We start from the raw sequence: 22,164 nt of genomic DNA on the forward strand, positions 1-22,164 counted from the left end.
TGTGATAAAACAAAACACTATATGCAGTTTTTTTAAAGGGGAGGAGCTACTCTATGTCCCACCCTCTCATCGTGAAGTGGATGAGATTATGTCAAACATTGGATAACAATGCATATTTCAAAGCACTTCACAAGACCTATAAGAACAGAAAAGAAGTTTTTTTGAAAAATGCTGGAACTACCCCTTTAAGTCAATTCAACCAATAATTTTTACATAGTATGGATTTAACAAACTGCTTGGACTGCAATTGTTTTCATGCAGTGTGCTGGTTGTAAAATGTTTCATTCATTCGTTTTACTTCGGTTTAGTCTCTTTATTCGTCAGGGGTCGCCACAGCAGAATGAACTGCCAACTTATTTACCATATGTTGTACACAGTGGACGCCCTTCCAGCTGCAACCCAGTACTGAGAAACATTCGTCCACACTCATTTACTCATACACTACGGCCAATTTAGCTTATTCACTTACCTATAGCGCATGTCTTTGGGCTGTAGGGGAAACCGGAGCAACCGGATGAAATCCATGCAAACACAAGGAGAAAATGCAAACTCCACAAAGAAACACCAACTGGCCCATCTGAGGCTCGAACCAGCAACCGTCTTGCTTTGAGGTGAGAGTGCTAACCACTGAGCCACCGTGTTGCATGCAAAATGTTTGCAATGTTTTAGAGATCAAAGTGCTTGATAAATGAAGTTAATCTCTAATTAACAAAAACATAATCAATTCTGAACTGCCAAAATGGTCATCAGGAATTCAAGTTTCTTGTAATTGCGTAATTACAACATGGGCTGATGTTGATTAAACCATGTTTATATATATTTTTTTATATATTCTGCATTATAAGTGGAGGAATTGGTGAATAAAGAGTGTGCTGGCTTTCCAATGGCTGTATATGTGACTTAAAACCCAATTAGACTCTCTGTAGGCTGTTAGAGCTCCTGCTGGACCTACCGGAAGGAAAACAATCTCTACATATGGCTTTATTAATCATTGTGTCATTATGTTAAACTCTTGAATGGAAAGCACTCTAAGTAAAGACATTGAACAACCTGCTTGGAGTTTTACAAACACAAGTTAATGAACTAAGAGCTTGAAAGAAAAAAAAAAAACATTCTCTGATGTGATCAAACAAATGTTAAACTCTTCAGCCTGAATGCCAAGCAGTGTGACTAAAATGGCTCAACACCTGGCTAATACCATACCTACGGTGAAACACGATGATAGCAGCATCACGCCGCGGGGATGTTTCACTTAGAAAATAAGCCTCAAGATTACAGATCCCAGACACATTCATGATCATTTTGTTAAGCTAGCTCCTGGGTATTTTTTGTCAAAGTTTATAGCGGAAAAGAGGCACTCGAGTACAGCGTTTCATTAAAAGGCTGCACCTTTGAAATAGCACGCATCTAATTAAGGGCTGAAATTAGTTTCTTAATCATATTCAAATATTAAAAAGGTTAAAACACTGCCGCCCATTCATCAGGGTTTAGTAAAGCTTGAGCAGACCCATGTTTTGGGTGTATGTTACGCTGTTTATTAGTTAGCACAAGGTCAAACAGGTCGAATAGAGCAGATCCATATACTTCCTTTCTCTGCTGAAAAAAATAGCATGGTAAGAGTTTTGATGCTGGTTCTGGATAAGACAGGGGTGTCCAAACTTGGTCCTGGAAGGCCAGTGTTCTGCAGATTTAAGCTCCAACTTGCTTCAGCACACCTGCAAAAATGTTTCTAGAAAGTCGAGTAAGAGCTTGATTAGCTAGCCCAGATGTGTCTGACTAGGGTTGGAACTAAACTTTGCAGGACACCGGTCCTCCAGGACCGAGTTTGGACACCCCTGGTTTAAGATGATTAGGTCTATTGATGGCCATAGACTGGTTTGAGCTGGTTCTCCGTGTCAAGAATATATGAATCAATTAAAAAAAATGACTAAAATAATTTTTCTTTCCAAAAACGGTTTATTGGGATGATGTTTCAACCTGCATGGTCTTCACTAGGTCAAACAAGGAATAAAAAAAAGCTTAAGCCGTGATTAAACTGCATTTTCAGCCCATTGACTTCTATTCGTATGTATGCAAATGCGACAGACCGAAAAAAAAAGCTTGTTTGACATGTTTCACATGTCGCTGCATTCTAAGTTTCAAGCTTGGGGAACTCTGAACTGCGAAATTGCATTATGTAATTGTGTTAGTCAAAGAGAAGATCAATAGGTGAAAATAAATGTAAAATATGAAGCAATTGCGCGCTTTGTTCCCGCCTCTTTTCACAGCACCGTACGACAATAATGCATGCTAAAAACTCTAGTGTGTCCGCAGCTTTAGTTTTATCATTTTTTACAACATAAAACAAAGTTATCCTAATTAGCAAATCAACAAATGATGTAAAAGACATAAAATATACTTTTTTTTATATTTACATAAAATAATATTATATTTTATATAAATTATCATTTTTATTTATATTTATATATTTTATATCAAATTTTTTATTTTTTATATATTTTTTTTATTTTTATAAATTTAAGCAGTTTTTATAGACCTAAACAAAAAGAAAGAAAAACATTCAGAAATAAAGTATATAAAAAGTTCTAACAACAAATGCGACAGACCAGAAACGCAAGCTCATTCGACATGTTTTGCATGTCATTGCATTCTAAAGTTCAAGCTTGGGGAACTCTGACCTGCGAAATTGCATCCTTAATGTAAAATATGAAGCAATTGCTCGCTTTATCGTGTCTAATCATTTCCGTTTAACCCGCCCCTTTTCACAGCACCGTACGACAATTTCGCTTGCTAATAGTCTAGTGTGACCGCAGCTTTAGTTATATCATTTTAACTACATGAAACCAAGTTATTCTAATTAGCAAATTAGAAAAAAATATACTGCTCAAAAAAAGGGAACACTTAAACAACACAATGTAACGCCAAGTGTTTCCTTTATTTTTGTTAAGCAGTTTATATAAACTTACACAAAATGAAAAAAAAACATACAGAAAACACCATAATTTCTAGATATTTCACTTGTTTGAACAACTTATGTTCAAACTCATTAAAATAAACGTTTAAACTCATTACAATAAAAATGTGATTTCATTTTGTTTAAAGTAAATGGGATATCTTTGGCCATTCAATCGATGGTACTTCCATGTTCAGTAATTGATTTAAGGTAAGTGGTTGCAAACAACTTATATAGGCTGCATTTAAACTAACAAATTAAGTTGATCATTAATAAATTTAAATCGTTTTTTTTTTTTTTTTTATTGAGTCCATATACGTTTTCAACAATTTACAATGACTGATAACAGGATATAGATTAAAATATGTCTTAATGTTTTCTTACTATGTTTGAAAACTCATTACTTAAAGCCCAATAAGGTATAATGCAAGACATCCTTGCGCTTGTTAGTTTTGAACCAGCACATTACCAGCAAAGAAAAAAACAGCTCATGATCAGCAAGAACCAGCTTAAACTAGCATCAAATCCTCCCTTAGCAGCAGATGTAGGTTCAAAACGGGAGTTCAAAATAAAACCTAACATCTATACATTATGATAGATCGGAATGGTTTAGAAAAAGCTTACATCTTGAATATGTGATTTCAGACACAATTAGAGTCCATTTCCAAATGACACCCTATAACAATCCTCTACACTACAATAGCAGGCACAATCAGTTTATCTCCATCTCTGGCACTCCCACTAATGCAGATATATTCAGTGAAAAGTGGGTTTCCCGGGCTATGATTAATGCAAGCTGCTGTAAAGCTGTTTATTTGATGCCAAAATCATGCCAATTTGTCATTGTAAATCTACTAGTGGGAGCAAGCTGGTTAGAGGACGCCGAGTCTGTAACAGCTGGTTGAGGAGGTGATGCAGTGAGGGGTACGCCATCCGCACACCACCTCCCTACTATAAGCTGAGGTTGCCATGGCAACGCTGAAGGAAATTAGGTGTTAAAGGAGTATCTTGTTATGCATGAACGCACAATGCACCAGTAATTTGAAAAGTTAGACAGCAGTAGTTAAACAAGTGAAAATGAGCACTTAAGTGATTTTCAAAGAGTATGACATTTCAGTCATCATAATTTACTATAAAAACAACAAACTAGCTTGTAGCTATTATACGTCGAGACAAGCATATCTTTTGGAAGATTCTAATACCATTATATGTCAACTGCATAAGGTTCTATACTATAGAAGGATTTCCTCAACTTTTCAGCCCACGACCACGAAATTAACAATGCCATTGACTCACGACCCAAGTTCCTCTTAGGAGGTTATACATAAGCAAACATTGCTCATACAACAACAGGCCTACATAAACACGAGCATATTGACAACACACAAAAAATGCAACAGTCTAATAACCATATCATTTTCATAATAATTTATTAAATGGTTTAATTTAATATTAACCTCAACTAATGAGACTGGTGGGCACAATGTTTCCAGCACAAGTCTATTCTTGGTTTAATTTCGGAGACCGCCAATCAGCGATCATTCACAATAATCAGTTGTGGCCTGTATTTGTTTTCAATGTATTTGATTGCCATAATGGTGTCAGAAAGTTGAAGCTTGCTGTGTTATTTTTTTTAAAAATATTGAATATCCTGTACCAGGGAATCCTTTCATTCTATTACTGAGTGATGATCCTACGTTGAATCTCAACGTAGCAAAAAGCTGTTTGGCTGGTTGGCTTAACTTCTGCAAAAAACTACTAGCCCAACATCGGCTGCCTCCACATAATTTGGACATGTACAAGTGGTTGGTACACTTCAGGACATTATAATGTTGAAGTTATCCACAGCTCGAATGAACTTGGTACAAATTAGTACATTAAAGATCTGGACTACAGCTGCTGATAAAATCTCCATATTTATTGCACAAAACAATGATCGGGATCCAGAATGATTGCCTTATTTTGTATAGTTCATATTTGATACTGTACTTTGTTTTTGTTTTTCTTTTAACTTCTAATCATTAGATACCCCAGTTTAAAAAGACCAGGGGAGGGTGGTGGGGGTGGTTGAATTGTTATATTTCATTATATTGTTTTTTTAGCCTGTATGTTTTGTTAACAATAAAAAAATAAAGTTTAACTTAGTGCTATAAAATCAATCTGCTTCAGCTGACGCTATTGCTGTGTTGGTAATCTAATGCAAGCACACCAATCCTATATAAAAAATAAATAGTAATTTAAAGGCTGATGGCTTTTCATTTGCATGTTGTTTTTTACTATTAAAAACTACTATTTTTATCTTATGTAGGTTATCTTTAAAATAAGGTAAATCTAATTGTTTAATAAATTTGTTTGATTTTTGGAAATCACCAAGCAACCCCTTGTCATTGTCCCACAACCCCCACTTTGGGAACCACTGCTGTATAACATTCTCCATTAAATTAGTTTTACTGAACATGGGTTGGATCCATTTACTTTCAAACATCTACAAACAAGAGAGTCACAAGTTAAGATAAAAAACTAAAATATAACAATCTTAAAAGGTGATTTTCGTTTTTCAACATTTCTGTTATCTTTAATTTGACATATAAAAGAACATATTTAATAATCCTAACAAATAAAGCTAGAGCTGTTGCTATATGCAAATGATAAATTTTGTTGCTCCAGAAAAATATTGACTTACTAAAGTGCAGTCAGATTATTTTATTGTCCAAGCTCAAACCATTGGTTTGTGCCATGCATCTTATGAGGTTAATGCACAACAGTTGTTTTTCTGACTCACATCTGACATTTTGCACATATTCGACTCAAGTCTAAGGTTTTGTACAGATTATATCTAGGTTTTTTTTTTGTAAGTAATTAATGATTTTGCTCAGAAAAATACATTGCATATTGAAAAGATGTGCAGCTCATTTCCTCCCTGTAATTAAACAATCTGTATCGACCCTTTTCATATTGGCAACATGCAGATAGCTTTAAATGAATGCAATATTGGCCAATTTATTGGTGCATTCCTGGCTCTGATGTGAAGAAAGTAGCTTTTTTAGATTTTGTTGCAAGCTGTTCACACACTGACAATTAAAAATGTGCCTTTATAGATACTTGACAGACAAAACGATTTGGCAAAAAGTACTACAATATATATGCACGTTCTAGAAATGCTGTCCCGCCAGTTAGATGCAATATCTTTTAACTGTAAAGTCCTGAAGCAGAAGTTTTAAAGCAGCTTGCTTTAGAACACCATCCCAGCATCTGAAAAGATCCTACTCCTATATGTGGGACTGCAGCTTCAGCGCCCTGGGTGGAATTTAGAGACAGAATGATGATTTCAAAGGAAGCTTATTCAGCTGTAACAATCTGATGAGGAATTCAGTCTCAGGTGGTGGTGGAAGTTTACAGTCGGTCTCTGAGCAGAGGGGATTTTCTAACCCCTATTTATTTCCTTTAAGCTTCACTGCTTTGTACAACAAAAAATAAAAAATCATGTGCATTTCCAGTCTCAAGCTGCGTTTATTGTGTACATATTGTATACATCACATAGATAAAATCATTTTAAGCAAGGGCTTAATGGCATTTAAAAAAATACAAGCTGTTATACTTGCCTACTAACATTATTTAAATAGATTATATTTTTCAGAGCATTTCTAGACACTGAAGAACAATAAAAAGCCCTTTAGAGTAACACTTTAGTTTAAGTACCAATTGTCACTACTAACCAATTGCTTATTACCTGCTTATATTAAGATATAGTCTGTTTATTTGTACTTAAAGTATAATTTTATTATACAATATTAATGCTAACCAATACCTAAACCCAACTACTAGCTTACTGTAAATATTAATAATCTATCAATATTAATAAATTATCTATTAATATTAAAATATCTATTGAAAAGCAGCAAATTAGTAGTTTATCAGTTATAGTAGTTAATGGCTAGCTAAAATAGGGTATATGCACAGGGATTTTGAATTGTTTTGTTATTTTTTTATTGCCATAATATGATTTAATAAAAAAAAAAAAGATATTTACTGCCTTATTGATTGATATACGTTATAAAGTGTCTCTCAGACTGGACAAGAAGCACTCCGTCACATTCTATTGTTCTGCGCCATTTCTTTAAAAAATGGAAATTTATTTTGCCAAAGTATTTTCAATAGAGTTTCAATGATTGCCTGGTGCTTGCATTTAAATGGCCTTTCATCTCGTTTTACGCTTGAATAACTAAATGAACGCTTAAGTCTATTTAACTGAGTATATTTTAATTAAATTACATTATCATTAACCTTCTGAAATTGAAAATGGTCACATTAACCTTTCATCTGTGGCTGAAAAACACTTTCTCTGCATTTAGCCCATTGCACCTTATAAACTCCAATCCAGATGAATAATGCATAAAAATACTGTATAACAAATCTGAGAAAAGTGTTTAAAATATATATTTTATCCGAATAACAAATGCACACTTCTTCCTCAGTTTTGTAGGATGTGCTGCTCTCCAGGTGGCCTGAAAATAGTCAACTGGTGTGGGTGAAAATTATGATTATTTGTAGAACAGCCGCACTATCATTAACCTGTCAAAGTCATTGTGGTTGGAGTTGTGTGAAGCCTCACCATTCAGTTGCAGGAAATATCATGCTGTGCTGCGAACTTTTGGAGGTTGTTCGTGACATGATATCAGACGTGAGGATTTTCTAGGCCTTGCAGGAAAGTTCCTCTGATTTCAGCTCCTGGATGGCTCTGTCACGAAACTCTTCAGGGCTAGCGCACCGAAGTCTCTGCCGTGGAGAATGGTTGGTCTTCGTCTGGGCCAGGTAATGTACCAGCGAGTTGATACTGCAGTCACATTTCCATGGGTTATCGTGCAGAAACACCTCCTTCAACCCTGAATCAACCAGAGATGTCATTAAAACCTTACATTTAACAGATAGTTTAGTTAAACTTTTTATAAAAGTGCCCTTGTTACAGTGCAACTATTCATTTCACTAGTGGGTATTATTAACATGTACTTACAATACCTAAGTATAAGTACCTTAAAATTGTAAGTACAATATTAGGATTAGAATATGGGTTTGGTTTATTTACATGTACTTACACATTATTATTTGTAGTTACAGTAGTAAGTACATGGAACGTAACATTTTTTGACAGATATTGCGATTTCGCAATGCAGTGAGTATTAGTTAAAAAAACGTACTAACCTACTTAAAAATTAATTCAAATTGTTTTAAAAATATTCAGAAATGATTCACTCATTTTTCTCTAGAGCAGACAGTAAACACAAATAAAATTACCTATACCTTTCTACAAACAAGTTGAACTAGAGAGATAGTGTAGCTTATTATAAAAAAAAATTAATAAATAAATAAACTATAAAAATACAGAAGACTTCACAAACTAACATGGCTGAAACAACTCTGAAATTGTAGTTTGCTGTTGCATGCTACTAGTTTGAGTGTCACTGGCAATACTTTCAGTTGACTTTTTAGCAAGACACCTCATATAGCCATCTTTGGTGCTTTTTTAGGTGCCATTAGTTGTATTTCCTCATGCTGTGGCAACAATTCTATGACAGCTCTTACAAATGATCTATTTGTTCGATGTCTGAAACCAAAATATTCCCCTATTACCGATGTTCTGTTGTTCTTTGATATTAATTTGTTTATTAATGCTTCTGATGTGGCAGACACCATCATCTCACTCGTCCGAGCTTTCCTGTTTGTTTGTGTTTTGTTTTTTTTTATTGCATAGTTTGGTTGCGCAATTCTGATTGGGCAGACCGAAAGTGTGCTAACTCAATTGGGTAGTAAGACTGTCACACACAGTCATGCATTTGCTCTGGACAGGGAAAATTGAATAATGCATATAAATTTCATATTGCACCCTCTTGCGATTAGCTAATCGCAATGTAACAAATTGCGATTGCAATTCAATTTCAATTAATCGCACAGCTCTATATCAAAGTGTAGGTCCAACTGAAAAACAAACATGGTGCATTCAAAGGCTACTTCAATACCCTACCCTTTTCATAGAGGCTCCCTGATGCATGCATTATAGTAATATACAAGAAGACTACATTATACAGTGTAAACATATAGCATTCCAAATAGGGATACACCAAAATTCTAATTATAGATGCACTTGGACAATACCTATTTATTGCAGCAATAAATTGCCCTTGCATGGCACAAGCCATTGAAATGAATAGGTTTCATAGTGCTGCGTAGTCCTTTCTACATCTGGTGTAAAAGCCTCTTCAGTGACTATGATTAAGTGAAACGTGCACTTTACTCAATGCAGTGCAACATAGTGTATTTTCTGGCTCACATTATAGGCCATATTTCTCTTTCGGCCAAAAGACAAAAACTGCCATTTCTGTTCAATAAATGTCAGTGACCGAATATTTGGTCCATCCCTAAATATCCCCTAAATATGGAAATATATACCTGCTGCTCCTTCTGCAGACTGTTTTACTCTCACATCCCGTGTTAACAGTGTAATTACTGTGTTATGAGTGTAAATATCACATTCTATACTATTGCCATATCACTGCCAATGCAATTAATCATAAAAACACATATCAAAAGCAAGTAAACAGGGTCTAATGTAAACCCCTTAAGAAACAAGTTTGATCAGGTTGGGTAATCTGTACTTCCATTATATCAATAGTTAACTAGTCATTCAGCAAGTTCACCTATTTAAATATACTACTTACCTTGCATGTTGGCTAGCATGTTGCCATCAATTGCATGAAGTCGATTCCCACTTAAGCCCACGTGAGTCAGTTTAGGTGTGTGGAGAAAAACATCTGCAGGCAGACTCTCAATTTCATTCTTTCTGACATAAAGCTCCTGCAGGTTTGAAAGACCCTCCAGAGTAGACACAGTTAGTGTGGAGAGCAAATTGTTGTCTAGCACCAGCATCTCAAGACCAGTCAGGGGTCCAAACGTACCAGCTTGGATACTCTTCAGCTTGTTGTTGTCCATGTTGAGAAAAAGCAACTCTTCGAGTCCAACAAAGGCTTTGGGTGAGATTCGTTGGATGCGGTTCAAAGATAGGTCCAGGACTTTGAGGGCAATCAGAGGTTTGAATGCATTTGGTGGAAGAGCAGTAAGAGCATTCAGGGGCAGATCCAACTCTGACAGGTTCCTCATTCCAATAAACATGTTAGGTTTGAGGTTAGCTATCTGATTCTGGCCCAGCATGAGAAAACGCAGGTTTAGGAGATCTTTGAAGCCCTTCACTGGGATCTTGGATATTCGGTTTCCTTGTAAATTCAAAAGCATTAGACGCTGAGCTCCAGCAAATGCCTGAGGGTGTATTGATTTGATTGAGTTTCGCTCCAACTTTACACTCTCGATTTTTGGAACGGAGCTCAGGAGGCTGCCTGGCAGGTCCTGCAGAAAGTTTTCGCCTTGAAAATAAAATACAAAAACTAAATTGCAAGAGGAACATTTAATTTAGTGTTACATAGTGCAAATACTTAGGGTGTGGTATCTGAACAAGCAATTACAACAATTCTGTTTCAGAAGAAAAATCCATATAGATTATCGCCATATAGGGGAAATTTTTAATTATTGTTGAGAGCTTAACTTTCTTAAACATAATTTTAAAAAAAACACATACAATTACAAAAGCACCAACAAATAAAAAAACGATCCTCATCAGTTTGACAGCACACGTACTGCAAATCCTCACAATACAAACAACTGAAGAAACGCACTGCATTTTGTCACAACACATGCAAATAAGTAACACAACGGAAAAGTTTCAAGGGGACCCAAAAATGTGACAGACCCTGCTAAGATAAGGATATGTTATTACACTTTGATTGTTGCTCAGTGAAGATGTTGGTGGTCTTTCAAAGGTGAGTTTGTTTATTTTAATATCCTGATTACACAATTTTATTGTCTTTTGTAAATTATTAGCCTAATTGATGATTAACTAAAACGTTATTAAAGTTGACAAAAATGCAGTGCTTTTCTTCAGTTTTTTGTGTTGTGACCAAATGCAGTGCGTTTCTTAAGTAGTTTGTGTTGTGAGAATTTGCAGCACGTGTGCTGTCAAACCGATGAAGATTGCTTCTTAATTTGAGGTGTTTTTGTAATTGCATGTGTTTTCTTAAATTGCAGCGAGTTAAGCTCTATTGGCCACAGTAAAAAACAAATCTACTATGATGACCATTGCTGTTGATCAAAAGTATCTGAACTATTTCAGCCTACTTTTGAAATAATGATTTTTAACTTATTATGTTTTGGAATAAATCATTATCCATGATTTTAGCAAGAAAACTTATCTAAATAAATTTTTTTGTACCTACACACTACTATGAATCTATGTGAAAGTCAATCTCTTTGACAATTTCATCAACTTGCATTAATTTAGAAACCTTTTGAATAAGAAAAATCCAGCTGTATCTAGAACATTAGGTAATTTGGAGTAGGGCTGACTTAAGCTATGGTCACTCTAAATTTTGATTAGTAAGTCTCACTGCAGTATCTTATTGTTTTACAATTTTATATATAACAAGCTAAGTATTTTAGATAATTAGAAAAAAATAGATTGCAAAAAGATCTATGATATTTACCACTTATTGTTTGAATATTCATTTATATTTTATTATGAAGATTTACTATTAGCAGTTCAGCACAATTACAATAGAAATTACTTGGAAAATCAATGGAATCAAGTTTCCACCCCAAAATATAAAAGTCTCTGCTCACCCATTTTCAGGATCCACGAGTCAAGAGGGAGTTTGGCTGGGATGCTCTGAAGCCCCCTTTTCTGACAGTTGACTTCAGTCTTTTCCGTACTGGATTTCTGGCTACATTTACAAGCACTGGGGCAGTTTTCCAAGGCCTCCGCAACCCACAGCCACAGCACGGCTAACCCTGCAACCAGCTTCATAGCCCTGAAAACAAGCCGAGCCACTGATTTAATTATGCCAGGAAGGACCTTATAATCCCACTGAAAAGAGCATTAGGGGTATTACTCCAAAGAGAAACCCACACAAAAAAAAAAACGTTTGTGTTGGATGTAAATTCCTCTTGCAGGCTTACCTTGTGGCTAGATGCTTAATTGAACTTCAACGTCGAAATTCACTACCAAGCCTGCAGCCGGCCTGAGCTGGGATGAGGTCTCAAATGAGCTGAAATGTTGGTCCCTGAAGCAAACTGTGAGCTCTGCAAACTCCCCAGCGCAGCACATTGGTGAGAAAAATGACATGCTCAGATTATGACAGGTTTCCCTGCCAAATGAACTCTTGCATCCCCGGAGAAAAACATGCAAGCATGTGTTTTTTCGTGTGGGTGTGTGAATTCACAGGGCACCTTATGCACGACTTTGATTGTTTAACTTGGCACAGGTAGGGTCTGGTTCAGGGCAGATTGATGTCACTGTTATTTCAGTGAGCACACATGATAATAAGGCTGGTCTGTGAGCACGAGTGATCGGTGGAGGCGCCACAACCGCTCTGCCCTCCGAAAGCCTGCTGAGCTGATAAGGACAAGGACCTCATACATCTCCCCCCTTGGGCTTTTCTCGGCATTGTCCGCCAGGATTAACAGCAAAAACGAGTCACAGTTTCTCAGTTTCTTGCAAGCATCATCAGTGTCACTCTCGTTTATGCGGCCGCGGAGCTTTGAAAGAGGAGGGCTGGCTGCAGGAAACGCACTGAGATGTTATTATAGCTGTGTCTTTAAGTTTGACGTGTCTGTTCACCGAGATGATTTTATTGCGCGATAAAGACGAAAGCTCTTTCAAGGCCCGCCAACAGCAACACAATATGCAAGCCATCTGGAGCAGCGTAATTATAATTTCTCCAGCTCCAAGCTGAGAAAAAACCAACGCACCGCCTCTCGCCACCCAAAAAGAGAAGCAGTCAGAGCTGATAAAAAAACGCCTGCGTGATTCTGATTAATAGGAATGTGTTAATGCTGCATCTGTTCTTTAACAATTATTAATTTCTGAATCAAGCAAACAAACAAAAACAACACAAGCATTTAGGCAATTCGAAGATTAAAGTGCACTTCATTGCTCGCTTTCACTGTGTTTTTGAAAGCCATATATGCTTATAAACATCTGATATGGCAATATAAGAATTCAGATGCAAAAAAGTTCCATCTAAAATATCCATTGAAAATGAACATTTCATCCCACCCTTCTTTGTTTAAATTGAGTTATTTCACTTTAAAGACCATGAAAAGAACTTGTGACTGAACCTAAGCCAAGCTTAAATACAAATTTAAAAAGAAAAATTCTGCATTTAGAGGTTTTTGCTCTTCACTCTTCGTATGCAAATAACATGTTACACACACAAGTTCATATTTGGATTCACATAGAATTCCGGTGAGTTTGCGAAGAAGTCGAAAGTTCTGCTCTGAATATTACTTTCAAGCATTTTGATTAATCTGAGTTCTCTTTACACAATAAGTGCATCTGATATTTTATATAAGACTAATAAGACATTGTAAAAGCACGCTCATAACCTAATATGCTAAAAGGTAAAACAAAAAAAGAACACTGAAATAACTGAAGAGGATAACGTGCAAGCAAAGAGAAATGATATCCATGAGCTTCTCGAGAGCATCAGATCAGAGGTCGCAGCGCTCAAAATGAAGATTCTTTCCGAGCTAAAAACCTCCATTACAGCTATGAAAGCAAAGCATCGCTACAAACCCGTGGGGAAAAACAAAGATGTCGAGAAATCATATTTGGATTCACATATATATGTCATTTGTACAACGTATAATTCAAAATACTTCAAAGAGTTATTTACATATATTTTTTTCATATATATCATTGCAATTATTCGTACATGTTCAAATGTACATACATGACACCTGCACATTTTGTCATAAATTACATTTATATGTTGTTTTCACATGACATCATTAATGACGTGCAAAATTCCAGCCTGATCTCACGAGGAAATGCAAGTATTTTACATTTTGTCAGTATAGTGGCTAATTTAGTCGTATAAAAATGTACGATTTTAAAAAGGAGGCGTGGCACCCAATACCGCCCATAAACCCACCCGTCATTGGGTGATGAACAAATTGTACTTAATTGTATGAATTAGATCGTAGAAATTCATATGAATAAGCCACAAAATCAAAGTTACGAATTGCCGTGAGAAAATTCAGATGGAGGGCAGGAAGTGATTCTTCTACATAGGAATCGCTATCAGTACATCAAAATGTTTCAGTTTTATGTTGTTTATAATTGTTTAAGTCACTTTTATAGACCTCCAAAAGTTTTGCTGATAAAGAGGGGAAAGTTCAAGAAACTGACTGAAAAATGGAAGGGGACATGTAATAAAGTTTCTAAATACATCCATGTGTACAAACTTTTTTTGAATTCGATAATTCCTTTGTTAGCACCTAAAAAGATTTTATACCAACCAAGCTATGTGTATAAATATGTTAATGTGTAAAAACCAGATACAAACACCACCACACTTATACAAAATCCAGGAGAATATAAATAATGTCTCCTGCCATGTAATCGCTGCAATGAAATCTCTGTCTTGATTTGCAATAATCCGAATCTTTACTGGCCTTTCGGCAGCAAAAACAACCATAACATGAACATTCAGATACGCAGCATAAATGTTTGTTGAGGGTAAATTCATTGACCAAACATAAAAGAAATGCAACCCTAGCGACAAAACCTATTATTGTTGTGGAGCACTTTTCACCCCGTACAAAAATAAACAAACAATAATGTAGACTGTGCATCCAAGCTTTTGTATGCTTTCATCTGTTATTTCCTGATGTCTATAAGATATCCGCATGGGGTAAAAAAAATACAGTACTTTATAATAAACATGTTTTTGAACCACATAGTAAAGTGTATAATGTGTAATACTCTTTGTTAAAGAATGCTACAGAATACTGTAGTATTATAGTAAACTGATAAACTGTATTAAATACTGTAACTTTAGTGTAAAATTGGTGCATTGTGATGGTGTATAGTGTAAAAGCCTAATAAATAATTTGTTTATTACTACAGTTGTGTTGTACCACAGCAACAATAGTTACTACAACAGTTTAACCAATAATCTTTTAGTATGCTTCCAAACACTTTAGTATTTACAATAGTAATTTTTCATGTAACTTAATAGCTTACAGTTTCTACTGCCTCGATGACAGGTAAATATAGTTTAGTTCATTAGAAAACTCGTCCCTATTCATGATATAATGATCATGCCCAAGATATGTGTTTTTTTAAATCTCCTTTAATAATAATAATAAATCGCAAAAATAGGGACTTTCCTCTGTGTCCCATTCAGTTTTTTACTTCCTGCCTTCCATCTGAATTTTGCACGTCACCAAAGCCATGTGATTGCAAACAACCTGTATGGGCTTTTTTCGCTCCCAACATCACTGAATCCCTTCCCAACCTCAAGGTGGATTTATTGTTGCATAATAAAATTGTGCCTCGGATGCATTTTTTCAACATGCCACATGCTGATCCGCGGGTAATGCTAAAGTGTACCAAAGCTGGACAAATTCCTATAATTTCCAGTGCCGTAATAAATTGAAAATGGACTCAATCAAGCGCAGCATGGAGCTGACAAGAACACAAAAACCCTGGCTGAAGACAAAACCCTACATTATTAGAGGTCATGAACAGTCTCAGATTTACGTCCACCCCCAATACCTTGGCTCTATTAAAAATGTCCATCTTGCTCTGCATGAATGGAAACAATGGGTAACCTTTTATACCAGTCTCTGGCGAGTTATGATAAATGTACTCGGTTTGGAGAAACCCCAGGGAGTATGTAGACCAAGGCTACTCAACTGGCAGCCAAAGGGCCAAATGCGACCTGCCAATCATCTCCATATGGCCTGAGGGCAAACAGAGCACATGTAGGTTCCACACACACCTCAACATTTTTTTGCGAATTGATTACTTTGTCAACAAGGTTGCAACACTGGATCAATGTTTCACAGTCAAAAACTAAACTAATAAACAAAATACCAGTGAATCAACCATCAACATGCACTCATTCTGACATGTGCTTGTGTGATGGGTTAAGAGATGCCTGTAAGCGTAGTGTAGAAAATATATTAAGACAATATCATAAGCCATAACCAATGGAGAGAAATACTGTAGACACTGGATACATACAGTGTCACATATGTCAACACTCTGTCCATCCATGCTAGCCAAGTTATCAAATGCATTATACTTTAAAAGGCATTTTGAACTGTACATGTTTAGGTGTAGAAATATGCTGAATACCAAACTATATTTATTTAGTGATTAATGTTACACAAATTCAGAATAACCTGTGCGACGTAGTGAAAACAAGAGATCATTTACATCATGAACTTATTGCGACATGTTTAGAAGGCTTTTAAATGCTCAAATATTTGCAAATATTAAAATGTTTAGTAGAAAGACTAACTTTATTACTCATGGTGTTACGTTACAAATGTGTTTTGTTTAAACTGAATATATTATTAATATGTTTATTAGTCCCCGAGCAACAGTGACGCGAGGAATGTCTTGGAACTGCTTTGTTTATGATTATCATTCCATGTCTTCTTCTCCAAAGTATAATTGTATTTTTGTGTCCAAACGTTCTTACAACCCAGACTGAACTTTGCAAACATGCTACAAGTGTTGAACATTTACATCTAATTGGGGTTTCGGCAAAATGTGTCAACAGCGATACCTATACACTTTAAACAAAGTGTCCCTTGAGCTAATAACTACAAATATCTCGATGCCTTGTGCATGTTTGATAGGAGTTTCCATTACATTTGGCAAGTATCAGTGACTTTTTCAAATGTTTTTTATATTAAACAAACTTACATGCATATTGTCCATCATTCTCTGTCATCCTAGTTAGTTAGTTAGTTAACTTTATTCATCCCCGTAGGGAAATTTCATTTGCAGCAAACACACACAAAGACTTCTGACATTTTACATTTGGAGAATTATTAGCCCCCTGTTTATTTTTTCCACAATTTCTGTTTAATGGAAAGAAGATTTTTTTTCAACACATTTCTAAACATTATAGTTTTAGTAACTCATTTCTAATAACTGATTTATTTTATCTTTGATATGATGACAGTGAATAATATCTTACTAGATATTTTTCAAGACACTTCTATACAGCGTAAAGTGACATTTAAAGGCTTAATTGGGTTAATTAGGTTAACTAGGCAGGTTAAGGTAATTAGGCAAGTTATTGTATAACAATGGTTTGTTCTGTAGACTTTTAAAAAATATATAGCTTAAAGTGGCTAATAATTCTGACCTTAAAATGTTTGTTTTTTTTTAACTGCTTTTATTCTAACCGAAATAAAACAAATAAGACTTTCTCCAGAATAAAAAATATGAGACATACTGTGAGAATTTCCTTGCTCAGTAAAACATAATTTGGGAAATATATTAAAAAAGAAAAATTCAAAGGGGGCCTAATAATTCTGACTGCAACTCATTTAAAAACATGGTACCCCTACACTAAATAAATATCCAGTCTACTAGCCATCAACTGCTACTGAGGGAGGAGGAATTAAAAAACATATTTGCTTGTGGTAAAAATGATCCTTTTTTTCCTATTTCTTATACACCTGGGAACACATTATCGACGACCTGAAAGTAACAATTGGAAGGTGTTTGATAAAGGATGTCTCTCATCATTGACAATCATAATATCCTTATTTAGTACTCTTACTTCATATCCTATCAATGGTCTTTAGTTTTATTGCCAACAACTTACTGGCTGTTGTTACCATCTTCCCCAGTTACCTCTTCCAGGCACCAGAAGCCTTTCCATACCAACAGATTACACAAAATGTTGCAATAATGCAACATGGTCCTTATGCCAACAGTCGGTGGTGATCCAGTATGAGGGCCCTTTCAATGCTGCTTGCAGCTATAATGTATATTTCATATAGTGGTTTCTTTGTGTATATAGTGCATATTTATGTTTACAAGTGAATGTGTATATACAGAATAGAACTCATTCGTCTGACTGTCAGAATATTTCAACTTAATACAATAAAATTGTTGATGTTTACTTTTATTAATTGTTACTGTTGATAGTAGGAGTACATTTTACTGATATGAATTTAGTAATTTGGGGCCCTGAGCAATTCCAGCCATGGGGCCAAAAAGTTCTAAAATGCACCTTTTGAACTTTATTTATTTTTAATTGATTTATTTAGCAGTTTTTTTATTCTTATATCACACAAGGACTACTCATACTATGTTAGCCGAATTGTGCCCAGGCCCGTTTCCTGGATCGTTTGAGAAATGTGAGTGCTCTGAACCGGGCCCGAAATTGAAGGTGAGGTGTGACTTTTAAGGAACTGTATCATATGGATTAATTAATAATTTTTACTGTTCAATGAACGCAAACTGTCGTGATTTATTAAAGACTCAGACCCCTCACTGCACCTTCTGCTGCACCTCCTAATTCCTGCAGCACGAGGACTTTATGATTGTTTATGAGCATCAAAAGGGGCTGATATGTTCAGCAGAAGATCTGACTGCGAAATCTCCACTGTGCTGAGCAAAAGCGCTTACTGAAGAGCGCATCATCGATGACGTAAGCGTGCTCAGGCCCGAATGTAATGTGAGTGCGGGCCATCAGGGGAGATTGGAGGGGGGACAAGCGTGCTTTGGCCCGGTTCAAGACAACTGTACATAGTGTGAGTACGCTCCAAATCACTAATTTTTCTACATTTTGTATAATGCAAAATAATAACAACAACAACAACAACATGTAAAGCATCTTGTAAAACTTTTCAAATGATTGGTGTTCTTAAAATGAATTCACGACTAAAAATTAATTATAAACTTATTTTGTTTTTAAAACTTAATCTTTACCTAATTTGACTGCTGGACTCTCCATGATCGAGGGTGGGGCTACATTTGCACAGATCTAATAAACATTAAACATTTATTTTTTTTAGATACTCATCATACGAAATATGACAGAAAATTATGTTATATTTAATTTATAGATATAATTTATACTACTAGTATATATTTGGGAGCCCTCAAATTTCCTGGGGCCCTAAGTGGCTGCTTATCTAAAAGAGCTCTGTCTGTAGACTCGGTGCAGATGCAATCTGAGCTGCATCCATTGCTTTTGAATGGGCTCACCTAAACTAACCCTACTACTTATAGTGACGTCACTAGCTCCATTATATGCATTGTGTCTGACATTGCATCTTGGAGCCATGCAATCACAGCTTGCATCATAAAGGCTGCATCCAGATACTATTGGCTTATCTTGCTTATTGGTTAAATGCGCCCCTGTACACCATTAGAAGCCCAAACTTAGGTCAAATATGGACAAACACAACCAATATGTTCAATTAGTTAGTGAATTATTGAAAAACCCAAAGGTTGGGTTTGTCCATACTGCACTAAAATTTGGTTTAAGAGCAGCATTTTTGAGAGTGGAGTGGTCCCGGGGAGAGATTGGGATCTCACATTTTCCATTTGATCATTTCAACCCTCAAATTGAGCTAACTGAATATCTATGCAACACAACCGAGTGATTTTGTTACTGAATATGCATTTTTTATACTAAAAACAATATTTAAAAAAAAAAAAAAAAAAAAAAAAAAACAATATTTTACAATCTTTTCCCCAAATCACAGGAAAGGAGAAAATAATAGTTTGGAAATGAGAAGCACTTCACACAGATCCAAGCTAACAGATGTTGTTCGTAATAAAGCACAATTTAGCATGACACTAACGCCAATTAGCTTTCTAATGTGCACATTCACGGGTACTTCATTTGTTGCGTGTTGGCCAAGGAATGAAATGGCTTCATGCATCAGTCACTTTGTCATTTCCCTTGATGGGGAAACTGATACTCTGACACTAGATCCCTCACCCCAGGAGCCCAAAATAAACATCCGTGTGCCAAATGCTCTATTACACGTCAAACCTTACATCATTTGTGCGTCACACTGATGACATCTAGTGCTAGACTGGAGCTAATGCAGAGTGTATGCATGCAACAAGGAATAATTTAGTAGTGCACAAGAGTGTTCCATGTATCCAAAAAACAAAAAAAAAACAAAAAAACACTTTCACTGCTTCAGAGTACAATTTGAGGATTCAATCTTGTGTGTTTAGAAAGTCTTGAAATCACAAAAGCTATATTCAACATTGCCTAAAAGGATAGTTCACCCAAAAATGAAAATTCTCTTGTTATTTACTCATCCTCTAGTTCCAATACCATTTGATTGTCTTCTGTCAAACAAAAAAGATGATATTTTGAAGAAAGATGAAAACCTTTAACAACAAATCAACTTTCTTCAAAATATTTTCATCTGTGTTTCAACCTAAGGCAAATAAAAATTAAATTTTTAGATAAACTATCCCATGTAATTCCCATTTTGTGACAGCCAAAGAAAAACATAATCTGTATCCTACCAGCATCAGTTGTGTTCCTTCACTGCCAATCACAAATCCACCTCCATGGCCTCAAAGAAGAGTCCCCACCGCATAGGTCACAGTCATTAGTAGTGGCAGTTTTGGGTACTTTTTTCCTACTGTGAATTTAAACACTCCTTTTGTAATAGACTGTATATAGAGGCATGCTGCATGCAATCTGACGATAAACTTTACAGTAGTGCTGTCAAACAACTGATCACATCCCAGATAAAAGTTTGCATTACAAAATATATACACGTGTACTATATTTATGTATTTGTATACACACATACTGTACATAAAATGTAAAAAAAAATATACAAAAGAAATATATGTACAATTTGTATGTATATATATTTATAAACAAGGATTCTATACAATATAGTTACGCATATATTTATATAAACAAAAATTTACACAGTACACACACATATATTTAGTAAAAATGAATTTTTATTTCAGATGTAATTAATTGCGATTATTCGTTTGACAGCACTACTTTATACTGCAATTTATTTCATGAAACATTGTAGAAACAGTAATGTTACAGTGAAAGTATACAGTATTTGTTTTGTTCAGTGTTTCTGTCAGGACATTTAATTGTGAATAACATCCTAAAAGTGTTGAAGATAGATAGACAACGTAAATTCCTACCATAATTAAAAGATAGACTACTAAATTACCACTCCAATACATCAAAAAAGTAAACAGGTTGTCAAGTGTAAATAATTAGTAAGAATGAGAGTGACAAATCTGGAACTTTACTCACCCTTTAGCCATAACTTTCTTCTTTGGCTCTCACAAAAGCTATAAGACGTTTAGCTCGTGTCACTTCACTTGACAACAGATGACTGTCATGGATGTCAGAAAATGGTGCTGCACCTGCAACTGACTAGCTAATTATGAATCTCGTCACGTGACTTAACTTAACTCATATTTGCCATCCAACTTCTGATTTCAGTTGGAAACAACAGAAATATTCGCCTGTATCCGTTTCAAACTGGGGGTCGCAAATAAGTGCATAATTATACTAAGATCTCAATTTAAAATTAGGTTCTGTTATTACCCATTTCACCGAGTTTTAGGTAAAGCTTCTCGCGTGAAGCACACATATACACACGTATAATTAAAATATGAAGTCTGATTTACGAACATATGACTCAAATGAATCGATTCTTATATATGTATATATGTGTGTGTGTGTGTGTGTTTGTGAAAACTTTTCTGGCATTAACACCAGCACGTACATTCTATTCTATCTGCAATCCTAACCTTTAGGGAGAAAACTCGAAACATTTTTATGTTTTAATTATATTCTGTGTACTTTTATGTATATTTAGCAATGGAGCGATACATTTGAATGTCCAAGTATGCCATTCTTCCAGGTTTATTGATTTTATTGGAGTCTAGTCTGTGTGCAAAGCATGCATATTTCCTGCTCAGTCTGTGAGGTTTGCTGATAATATAACCTGCAGAGCTAAACTTAGCAAGGGGTCTCCAAACTCTGTCCCGAAGGGCTGGTGAACTGAAGAGTTTAGTTCCAACCCTAACCATACACACCTGAACCAGCCAATCAGTCTTTTACTAAGATATACTAGAAACTTCTTGGCAAGCAAATTGGAGCTAAACGCAGTAGGACCGCGGCCCTCCAGGATTGAGTTTGGACACCGCTGAACTGAACTAAACTAAACAATAGTATAAAACAGACTCAAACACTTTCTTTTCTGAGACTAAAAGACTAATGTTGTCACTCTAATACTGTAATTTTCCATTCCAATCTGTAACAAAATCAAGTAAC

At 35.5% G+C, this 22,164-nt stretch overlaps 1 protein-coding gene across 3 annotated transcripts; it reads right to left on the bottom strand.

Moving 5' to 3' along the window:
* Positions 1-6,443: 6,443 nt before the first annotated feature.
* On the bottom strand, positions 6,444-21,256 carry si:dkey-1j5.4. Of its 3 annotated transcripts, XM_073933543.1 has the most exons (6): positions 21,136-21,256; positions 20,367-20,482; positions 12,011-12,133; positions 11,675-11,862; positions 9,667-10,365; positions 6,444-7,836 (listed from the first exon to the last, which is right to left on the bottom strand). In XM_073933543.1, the coding sequence occupies exons 4-6, from the start codon at positions 11,856-11,858 to the stop codon at positions 7,646-7,648; spliced, it is 1,074 nt and encodes a 357-aa protein (XP_073789644.1). In that variant the 5' UTR covers positions 11,859-11,862; positions 12,011-12,133; positions 20,367-20,482; positions 21,136-21,256; the 3' UTR covers positions 6,444-7,645. The 3 variants fall into 3 exon arrangements, with proteins under 3 accessions (XP_073789644.1, XP_009293145.1, XP_073789645.1); XM_009294870.5 differs by lacking the exon at positions 21,136-21,256 and having other exon boundaries at positions 12,011-12,140; XM_073933544.1 differs by lacking the exons at positions 20,367-20,482; positions 21,136-21,256 and having other exon boundaries at positions 12,011-12,178.
* Positions 21,257-22,164: the final 908 nt, after the last annotated feature.

Source organism: Danio rerio, chromosome 20 (genome assembly GCF_049306965.1).
Source record: "Danio rerio strain Tuebingen ecotype United States chromosome 20, GRCz12tu, whole genome shotgun sequence".
Lineage (NCBI taxonomy): Eukaryota > Metazoa > Chordata > Actinopteri > Cypriniformes > Danionidae > Danio > Danio rerio.